This window comes from Carlito syrichta, unplaced genomic scaffold (genome assembly GCF_000164805.1).
Source record: "Carlito syrichta isolate Samal-C Ts95f unplaced genomic scaffold, Tarsius_syrichta-2.0.1 Scaffold273773, whole genome shotgun sequence".
Lineage (NCBI taxonomy): Eukaryota > Metazoa > Chordata > Mammalia > Primates > Tarsiidae > Carlito > Carlito syrichta.
The window spans coordinates 20,749-31,898 of NW_007217869.1; the positions used below are offsets into that span (position 1 = coordinate 20,749).

Here is an 11,150-nt window from a genome sequence, read left to right on the forward strand (position 1 = left end):
AAGTACTCATCACCTAAGACACTGCACACATTTGAAATGAGGCCAGAGCACCGGTACCTTTTCAGCAACATGAAGCGAGGGCTCCTTCATTAAAAGTCTGCCTAATAATCTCACATCTTTCCTCATTAAGACATGATTGGGCTTTCACTTTGGACTGGGTTTGCTCTGAGTCTATGTGGCTTCAGAATTTAAACTCTGCAGCTCTGTATGGGTTCACAATGTTTACCTTTAACAAGTTCCAGCAGCACTGCCCACAACTCAAAACATCCTTAACTACAGAGCTACCCCACCTTATTGAGAATGGGTATCAAGCTACATGCACTTGGATTACCCAATGAAAAAGCAGGGAAAGTTTTTGCACTTTCTAAGAGGAAGCAAATGTCTCTCTTTGGAAGGGGACTTTTTGAAGCTTCCACTGGAGATCAGGATAGGAATCCCCAAAAGATGGGAGGAAGCTGTAAGCAGGCAACATTCAGAATCCCCAGGTCAGCTGATGAAACACCAAGAGATACATGGTTTTATATACATATGTACATATACATATTGGGAAGAACATTACACCATGACAGTGATGATTTCAGCAGCTTGACAGTTTTCACTGGTATTGTAAGAGCTTAGTTCCTGTTTTCTTTGGGTTTCTTAGAAGATGAATGGAATAAGGGCTTTCCGAGATTTGGGGTAATCCTCAAACATCTTGAGGTAGAACCTAAAAGACAAGAAAGGAAGGATGGTCAGTGCCGTGACACAGTTACGAGTAGCTGACGTAAACCATGGCAGAAATCCTTGCTACTTGTTACAAGTCAACCCACGGTTGCCCAGGGCCTGACTCTCCAGACAGTCATCTATTCATCTTCTTTCTCCTACCTATAGTCTATCTCTGGTCAATGTTGAAGCTTCTGGTGCTGAGAAATAAAAGGTAATAGCCAGAGGGTAGTAGTGATGGCTATACAACATCATGACTGGAAATAGAGCCACTAAATTCAACGTGTAAAAATGGTTAAAGTGGTAAATGTTGTGAGCTGTATATTTTGCCAGAATTTTAAAAACGGAATATCCAGAAAGAAGTGCCCATTTGGATTCAGCTGAGAAATATAGAGAGTCAAAGATCCCAAAGACCATGGGCAAAGATAATCCCAGAGAACTGGCAATGATCCAGGAAAAAGTCTCTTCACGAGGCCTGGGGATGCCAACTACCTTGTGTTATGGGTTAAATTTACAAAAGATATGTTGCAGTCCTAACCCTCAGTACCTGAGAAGGTAAGCTGTTTTTGGAACTTACATCATTTCAAATATAATTAATTAAGATGAGGTCATACTGGAGCAGAGTGGGCCCTTAATTCAATATGACTGTGTCCTTAAAGGAAGAGGAGCAGAGACAAAGAGACAGAGACACACAGGAGAGAAGGCCATGTGGAGTCTGTGGCAGAGACGGGCATGATGCCATCAGAAGCCACGGTAAGCCAAGAATGGCCAGCCACCGCAGAAGCTAGCAGGAATCAGGGAAGACTCCTTCCCCAGAGCCATTGCAGAGACACGTCCCTGTCTCCACTTGACTTCCTCAGCTTCTGGTCTCCAGAACTCTGAGAGAAGAGATTTGTCATCTTAAGCCACCCAATTTGTGTAATTTTTTCCAGCAGTCGGAGGAGACGAATGCATCTTGTAAAAGGCCTTCTTCCTCAAGTTCCCAGGCTGTCCTCAGAGCTCGGAGCCGGCAGCTCTCAAGGCATAAACAAAACAGTGCACTCAGTGAAAGTACCTTAGTTTGACTTAGGAGACAAAGCATATGTTCCAAGGGGTGGCTGGTTTTCAGTGCTGTGATCTGAGAGGTCTGGTGCCGCCCCTCCGGTGAGTGCCAGGCTTGGTTTTATGAGGGCCTTCACAAAGCCCTGTCTGCCCCATAAAAAAGGCGCCCTCTGGCCCTCCTCTGGGCGGTCTGACATCACAAGATGAGGCCTCGGTTTGGATTTTGTTGTTGCACCAGCTGGAAACTTCTGGTGGGATTGCTGGCCCTGCCCTGACCGAGTACCCTTCCCGGGCCCCTCCAAGTGCTGGGTGATGCCCCCCTCCTCCCATTCCCTCTCTGCCTGAAGAAGGGCTGAGCACTGTGGTGCCTCTCTGTTGGGCTGGGAACCCTTGCCACCCTCCCCGCCAGTCTATGAAGAGGCACAACAGGTGATCAATGGTTTCTTCATTCATTTCTGAACCACTGTCCTTGCAAATTCTACTCAGAAGAAAAGAACTCATTCTCTCTCTCTTTTTTTTTTTTGAGAAAGCAGGGTTTATTGAGAGGACAGAAAAGCTTCCAGCGGGGAGGGGACCCAACGGGATAGCCCAAGAAGAGCTCAACTTGGGCACAGCTTTCCAAACTATGCAGTAAGTCATCTAGCCAGACTAAGACATGGAGACAGACGCCTAAGGCGTCCCCTGGGACCCAGGGCCAAGACCAGCCTCTCTGAGGAACCAAACCCTCTCTGTCTCCAATAATCGCAGCTGTCTCTCTTGCCACAGAAGCCGTTTTAAGGAAAGATCTGGAGTTCAACTTCGGGTGTAAAGCCTGATCGCAACTGACCGGGATGCCCTTTCACTACCAGCTAATGCGTTTGTCCTCAGCCCACCCAGGTGAGTGGTGGTGGGGAGCTTTAGAGATCAAGGTCAAGTGGGAGCTTCTAAACTGCAATAACAGGCACTCCCAGCAGGTGGGGCAACTCCTAAAATGGCACCCCACACACCATGGCTCGTCCCACCTTCCCAGCCATGGCCTTGGCTGTGATTCATGGAATGGGGGAGTCAGGAAAGGAGGGGGTACCGGCATTAGCCCCCGCATCACACGTATTCTAGGGAAAGTCGTCCTTCTGGAGTTTCCGGGGCTAAACTGTCAGCCCCAAATCTTGTGGCCAAATATAACAGCCACGTGGGCACCGGGCTAGTGCTTTTCCCAGGTTCTTCCACCCTGTTGTGGTTCAGAACTGTCCATGAGGCTTTGGGAAGTCCTACCCATGGAGCACACATTAAGAAATGAGGCCCTAGGGAACTGAGTTGAATGCTTGAAAAGGGAGGCTGCCTCTTGGCCTCTGGACTCTCATCCAGAGCTTACCACCAAGCACTACCCATCATCAGGCAAGCCGGCTAGGAAGGCGCAGAGTTTGGGTCATCTCATTCCCAGGGGGACAGGGGTTTTCCACTAGGAAGGCTCCTTCAGTGAGGCCCCCAGTACCTCCCCAGCTGTCTACATGGGCTTATTTTGGCTCTGAGGGGGAAAAAATGTTTATGATAGCTGCTCTCATCCAACTAACTTCCAACTTCAATAAAAGCCCTAGAAGTCAGGGCTTCATCCAAATCGTTGTATTCATATTCTCTTACAAAAATAAACATCTTCGCTTTCTAAGTCTGACTCCACCTGCTAAAAGCCTGTTTGGAGAGAGAAGTCACTGGGAGGATGCCATTTTTATGGGAGCGTTTACCTGTGGTGGTGGAAAGCTCGCAGCCCAAGGAAGCAGAGTGAGAAAAATGCGAAGGCGAGTGCCGGGGGAGACCAGGTGGCCAAGGCGTAACCAATCCATTCAACAATCTCGCCAAGGAAATTGGCTCCAGAAACGTACGTAAACAAGCCGCCTGTATGCAGAAGAATAAAAAAGTCAACCCACAGAATGGAGCCACTGCGACATTAAATCTCCTGTCGTGTTCTGGTGGAATTCTCTCAGGTATAAGGGGGGTAAAGCAACAGTGGCCATTGCCCTTAGAACACTCTGGAATTGTGAGCATTGATGGGCTTCATCCAAATCTTCAACAACTACCAGACAACAAGGAAGAAGTTCGGGAGGTCTGGCTTTTGTTTCATTCTATTAAGGAAGATTTTCAAGCCACCTCTTACTTTCCCACGCCTTCCCTGAACACCCATGCTGTCGGCCAGCGTATTTCACGTGCACAGTCATGCAATGTGAAATCACATACTACATTAAAATGGTAAAAATCTGAACTGGGCCAGGTGTGGTGGCTTGTACCTATAATCCTAGTACTTTGGAAAGCTGAACTGGGAGGATCACTTGAGGCCAGGAATTTGAGATCAGCATAGGAAGCATAGTGAGACCCTGTCTCTGAGCATGGTGGCACACTCCTATAGTCCTAGCTACTTGGGAGGCTGAGGAGGGAGGATTGCCTGACCCCAGGAAGTCAAAGCAGCAGTGAGCTGTGATCATGCCACTGCACTCCAGTCTGGGCAACAGAGTGAAACCTCAACTCAAAATAATAATGATAATAACAATAAGAATAATATCTGAGCTGATGGGAAAAGTTATTAGATTCTCATTGGGAATCTGCTCCCTCCCCCACCCCACTTCTGCAAAGCACTAAATTCTCAAGTTTAAAGCCAAGCGTAGAGGCATAGGTGTGTATCCTGCTGGAGACTGATGAGGTCTGTTTCTATCAATTTTACTTGTTTTGTTTTCTATCCAACCAGGTATTCCCTCTGTCCGAACTATATCTAGAAATCAGCATATTTCTAATGATGTTAATATATCCACACTCAAATTTTATGACCCACATTAAACTGGGGAAGTTTCAACCAAAACAATTTTGTTCTTGCTATAGTTATATAAAAATATTTTGTTTTAAAATCATTATCATAACTCAAAAGTTGGAAACTAACCCTGGTAATCTGGCTTTTAGGAGCTTTCTCTGCTCTTCTGTACTTTTCTAGTTATGGAGTGGATAGTTAAAAAATTAAAGCCCTTTAGAGTTGACTCTTTGTAGATGACATTGTGTCAGTGGTTCCCGAGAGACACCAGCAGGTTTCAAGGTGTACAATGCTCTACACCTTGGAGGAACTACTGAGCTCATGTAAAGGGTCTGTAAATTGTCTGTGAAGACAGCAAATGGGGCCAGGAGCAGTGGTTCACATCTGTGGGTTCCAATACCTGGGAGGCTAAGGTGGGAGGGTCGCTTGACCTCAGGAGTCAAAGCTGCAGTGAGCTACGCTCATGCATTTGCACTCCTACCTGGGCGACAGAGCGAGACCCCACCTCTTAAAAAAATAAAATAAAAATACAATAAATGGCACATCTCAGCCTATAGTGTTATTTTTGTTTACAGTAGATACTGTTAGGATATTGACAACATTCCAATTCATTTAAATGTGTTACTAAATTTACAGCATCTTTGTCATTAATTTCTTAATCAGTGGATAGTAATCTGCGCTAACACCATGTTATAGTTTAAGAAATTTTTTCATGCCAGTCAAAGGTTTTATCTACATCAGAAAAAGGTGGGAACCACTGATCAAACACCCACCTAAATATTTTGAAGGACCACTTAGACTGTTTCACTCCATCCTGCTTAAATCTGTCAACCTCACACCCTGAGAACAGTTAGGACTGCAAATACTCCACACCTCTATCTCTAAAAATGCACTTGGTCTTGTAAGGCCTCCCATCCTGGCTTTTGATTAAGTAAATATGGCTCTCCAGGACTTCAAGAGTACACAAGTGGCAGGCATACACAATACTACTCCTACTCACGCACTCAGTTAAGTCTAGACCAGGGGTGTCCAGGTTATGGCTTCCCTGAGCCACAATGAGTAAAGAGGAATTTTCTTGGGTCACATATAAATTGTACACTACATTTAGGGTATATACATAATTACCTCTTTTTTATTGTTTTATTACAAAGTCTAGAAAAATTAGAACAATATAAAACTAGTGGGAAATTTGACCTCATTTTGTAAAGCTAATTCAGTATCTGGTTCAATGGAAGTGCCTGCAATTCTTAGTGAGTTCTCAAGGTGCTCGTCAGAAATGTTTGTTTAAATGTTGCTCTTCGCATCTTTCATCATTGAAAACAGCTGCTCACAGATGTGTGTGCTGCCAAAAAGCCATGTCATGAATAAGGCGTGATGGTGAGCTTCACAAACGGGACTACTTATGAGGTCATGAAGAAAACAGATGCTAAAAAACACAGGATGTTAAAAGATTTTGGGGGCTGCATGACCAGCTGTCCTGGGCCACATGCGGCCTGCAGGCTGCGGGTTGGACATGCCTGATCTAGATCAATTGGAGGGGACAAGGTTTGCTGGCCTCACATGATTCATCCATGTTTGCATCCTAAGGATGGACGCTCTGCACATGGCAATCTCAGCCCCTTTTAAGGACATATGTAGCAGACTCCCACCCTCCCCAAACCTCCCAATGCTTTTGCTTTTCTGATAAAGGGGGCAAACTTCCTCCTTCCTCAGTGGCCAGATGGACTGCTATAAGCTACAGCCATGGTCTTGCAACCACCAAGGACCAGCAAGAGGACCCCAGGAAAGCACGCTGAGAATGGTGGAAACAGGAAGTGCCTCTGGACACTTCCTGTTATGGGAAGGCTCTTGCAGTTCTCTGGAGCTTCCGTTCAGATCAGAAATACAGATGGGCTGTGGGCGGGACAGGGTGTGGAGCAAGCTGGGGGACAGCATATCACTTGCACTCTCCTGTGCCCTTTCCTTCTGCATCTCAGTGTGATGCCTGGAACAGGCTGCAGGGAAGAGTGGGGAGCGCGGGAGCAGGGGAGCCGTTACCTTGTGGAATCCTGTAGGTAATTTCTCCAGGCTTCCTGAGTTGGCGCAAGATATAGTCACTTTGAATGTTGATTCCCATTCCCAAGACAAACAAGAAGACACCTTGGCAAAGAAGAGAGAGGGGAGAAGTTACAACGTGTGTCCAGATGGGAGTATTTTTCTCACAAGCTAAGTTTTTTTTTCTAAAAATGGAGGGAAAGCCACTCAATTCCTCAATCTAAGAACGGAACTGAGATATTTTAAAAAGTGGGGTGGGGGGAGGGTCCAATGAGCCCTGGCTCTGGATGGAGGAAGTGGTGGGCTGTTTCCTAGACTAAGAGGCTGACCGTGATCGTGACATCAGTGAAACAGATGGGAGGAGAAGGACAGTAAGAGCAGGCTTGCTGTCCAGATTTAAATAAATAAATGAATGAATGTCTAGCAGCAAGCCCTTGGCTCACTCACAGATAGCCCATCTAGGGCTGGTTGTCTCACACCCACATCCAGCCCCTTCTCCTCTGCCATCCCCCACTACAGAGGCTGGGACCTTGCAAGGTGGACAGATGACTTCATTCTGCCAATGAGAAGTCAAGGGAAGTCTTGGGGACTTCCTTGGAAAACTTTTGCATTGTGTGTGTGTGTATGTGTGTGAGAGAGAGAGAGAGAGAGAGAGAGAGAGATAGGGTCTCGCTCTGTCTGTCACAGGCTGGAGTGCAGTGGCCTGATTGTAGCTCACTGCAGCTTCAAGCTCCTGGCCTCAAGCAGTCCTCCACCTCCGCCTCCCAAAGGGCTGGGATTACATGTGTGAGCCACCACACCTGAAGCTTTTGCTTTACTGATAAAGGGGGCAGATGGGATCAGTGCCTCTACTTCCTCCTTCCTTCATTGTCAGATGTAATGCCATAAACTACAGCCTTGATCTTGCAACCACCAAGGGACCAACTAGAGGACCACAGGAAAACACGCTGAGGACAGTGGAGATAGGAAGTGCCTCCAGACACTTCCTATTATGTGAGAAATACGGATCCTGAGTTATTTCAGTCACTATGAGTTGGTTTTCAATGACTCGTGGCTGAGAGCATTTCTGACAGAAGCACTCACTCCCAGGGAAGCCACGCACTTGTGTGGAGTGCATGGCAGCTCACACACCAACCTACCGTGGCCACCTCACACACAGACATTCTGACATAGAAAGGGACATACTGCACGCCAGGCTCATGCCTTTTTCTATTTTTGGCTTGATTTTGTTTTAGATTCAAGGGATACAGGTGCTGGTTTGTTACACAGGTCTAGTGCATGATGAGGAGGTTTGGGCTTCTAACGAGCTTGGTATACAGTGGGTGTTTTTTCAAGCCTTATTTCTCCTCCTTCCCTTTCCCCCCTTTAGTGGTCCCAGTGTCTGTGGATCCCATCCTTGCCTTATTGATTTTACTTAACCATATATCCCAATGGGTGTCCACGTGTCCCATCCATTGGGAGAGAAAGGACCCTGGTCTAGGTGAGGAGAGCCAGGATCAGGGACGCCAGGTCCAGCACCCTGATGGATGCCATTACAGCCCAGAAACAGCTACTGCCCCACAGAGGTACCCGACCCCATCCCTCAACAAAGCACATTTGTGCTGATTCGATGCATCAGCCCAAAAGCAGGAACAGTTTATTTTTAAATAATCAGCTCTATTCTTGCCATATTTGGTATGATATAAAACAATGGTTTTCAACTGTGGCTAGTCAAAAGGTCACTGTCCTGGAAAAAGAAAAGGCTTCCAGGGAGGTACAGCATGCACGGGGCAGTGGACAAAAGCGGAACCGTGGACTGCCTGTGTGTGTGTCCTGAACAAGTCACTTTACCTCCTTCAGTCTCAGTTTCCTCATCTATAAAATGTAAATTCTAATAGCCTCCATCCCACAAGGATGGTATGAAGATCATCCATGTGTTCATTCATTCACATATCCATTCAACTAATATTCACAGAGGGCTTACAATGTGTCAAGCACTGTCCTAAACACCAGAGACAGGAGTGAGACAACAGCCAAGGTGTCTATGGTCATAGAGCTGACACTGGAATGGAAGAACACAGAAAAAAACTGAAAGCATGTAAGAATCAAAGGACAAATCCCACCGTGATCCTTGCAGTGCAGAAAATTGAAGTAGGGTAATGAGACAGAGAGGAACGCAGGGTGCGGGGGCATCTCTACCTTAGATGGGGTGGCCAGGGGAAGCCTTTCTGGAACTTTGACATCTGCCTTGTGATTTGAGTAATGAGAATGCAAACATCCAAGGACAGCAGTCTCACAGAGAAACCAGCAGGTGCCAAGGCTCTTGCACCCAAAGCTTGAGAGCGGGATAAGAGGAGGAGGTGAGGACAGGATTGTAAGCAGAATGTCACATCAAATGACCCCTCTAGGCACGGGTGAGGGGTCTGGATTTTTAAGCGCCATAGGAAGCCACTGGTAGGTTTTAAGCAGGGGAGAAACAGACTCTCACTTCTGTGTATTATTATCACAGAAGAAATATATATGTTGTGTAGAATATTAAACACTAATTCGTAGAAATAAGAGAGCCAAGACACCTGTTTCCACCACCCAGAAATGACCACTAGTAAACACTCAGTGCACTTCCTTCTAGATTTCATCTCATCCGATATCCAGGTCACACTCCTGTTTCCTCAGATGTCCTCAAATGCCCTTTACAGGCGGTGGATGCCAACCAAAGTCTAATGCAGGACCACACCTAGTATCTGGCTGTTATGTCCCGTAAGCCTCTTTTAATCTAGCTCAGACCTCTTTTTCATTTCCAGAATGCTGGTTTGCTGAAGAGACAAGACAGCTGTCCCTCTGGACATCCCTTTCTCTCAGATCACCAGCTCACTTACTCGTGGAGGTGTCTAACTTGTTTCTCTGCCTGTTGTATTCCCGTGGACTGGCATAAGTCATTTTCCTGCATGGGCATATTAATGATAGAATGTGCAGTTGGGTACATTGGCGTGTTTGTTCTCAATTGTAGGGACCTTTTTCTCAACTTAGATTTTTTTAAAGTGGAGTAATGAAGTTTCATGATTCAAAGCCCAAAGTTATATTGAGAGAAAAGCCCGGCCTGCCCCCCTGCTATCTTTACCCTGAGACAGAGAGAGAAATGGTTTTATTAGTTTGGGGTTTTCTTTTTTCATTTTTATTTTAGATTCAGGGGATGCACATGCATGTGCATGGTGGTGGTGATTTGGTTTCAGGCGAACCATTTCCCAGATAATGAACATTGTATCCCATAGGTGATTTCCTTTTTTTTTTTTTAGTTAGAGTCTCACTCTGTCACCCAGAATGGAGTGCAGTGGCACACCCCCAGCCACCACAGCCTGCTGGGCTCCGGCGTTCCTTCCGCCTCAGCCTTGCAAGTAGCCAGAACTACAGGTGCGTGCTATCACACCTGGTTAATTTTTTGGTTTATTGTAAAGATGAGGTCTCGCCAAGTTGCCCAGGCTGGTCTCGAACCTAGGGCTCAGGCAATTCATTCACCTCAGCCTCCCAAAATGCTGGGATTACAGGCTGAGCCACCGAGCCCGACCCCATAGGTGATTTCTAAATTCTAACTCCCCTCTCCCCTTATTGGTGCTCCTGGGAAAAGGTTAATATCCAGAATCTACAAGGAATTCAAACATCTCAACTTTAAAAAAAACAAACGTAAACAAGGGCATATGTGGGGTTTTTTTCTTTTCCTTTTTCCTTTTTTTTTTTTTTTTTTTTGAGTTGGAGTCTCACCCAGACTGGAGTGCAGTAGCATGCTTATGGCCACTGCAGCCTTGACCTGCTGGGCTTAAGTAATCCTTCCACCTCATATGTGTTTTTTTAATACTGCCAATATTTCCTTTCTTAGTTGTGTGCACGCACACATTTTCTTTCTATCCCGTGGCTACATTAGCGATAGCATAGTATACATTCTACTTCCAGATACACAGCATGCTCCCATGAATACTTTATGTAATTATTTTTATGTAACCTTATGTCCTGGAGTCATCTCCACATGAGTACACGGTTTTGTCTGTTTGTCTCTCTGTTTGTTTAGGGGATCACAGAACACTTTGCGGCATGCACGTCCTGGTATTCACACAACTAGTCCTCTGGTCACTGTGTTTCAAAATGCTCACCATGACTACTCTGTGGACCATGAGTTATTGAAGGACAGGAGGGAGGTAGAAAGTTCCATTCTGGGGTTGTTGGAGACCAAGCAAAAGGTGATTGTGGCGTGGACTAGGGTGAAGTTAAAACAGGGAGAGGGGAGCCCAGTGGACACACGTGGAAAGATGGAGCCAGAAGCACTAAGCTGATGCCAGAAGAACTCAACGGATGGACAGAATGCCATGTGTGATAGTTAGAGGAATAAATTGCCGCCCTACTAGTTTTAGTTGAGCCAAAATACTGTACAAAGAATTGAGCCTTCCTGGAACTCAAGCCCACTTACAGAAAATTCTTTTAAAAATTAAATGAAGCCGGGCTCGGTGGCTCAGCCTGTAATCCCGCGCCTTTGGGAGGCTGAGGTGAGTGGACTGCCTGAGCCTGCGGGTTCGAGACCCACCTGGGCAGCGAGACCTCATCTCTACAATAAATCAAAAAATCAGCAGGGCGTGGT

At 46.2% G+C, this 11,150-nt stretch overlaps 1 protein-coding gene across 1 annotated transcript in view; it reads right to left on the reverse strand.

Annotated features, from left to right (window-relative positions):
* Positions 1 to 554: 554 nt before the first annotated feature.
* Positions 555 to 11,150, reverse strand: part of SRD5A2 (steroid 5 alpha-reductase 2) — a 19,995-nt gene continuing 9,399 nt past the window's right edge. The window contains exons 5-7 of the mRNA XM_008052370.1: positions 6,551 to 6,652; positions 3,462 to 3,612; positions 555 to 706 (exon numbers count right to left, since the gene is read on the reverse strand). Coding sequence (XP_008050561.1) covers positions 640 to 706; positions 3,462 to 3,612; positions 6,551 to 6,652 — 320 coding nt within the window. The 3' untranslated portion in view covers positions 555 to 639. The remainder of the gene's footprint in view (positions 707 to 3,461; positions 3,613 to 6,550; positions 6,653 to 11,150) is intronic.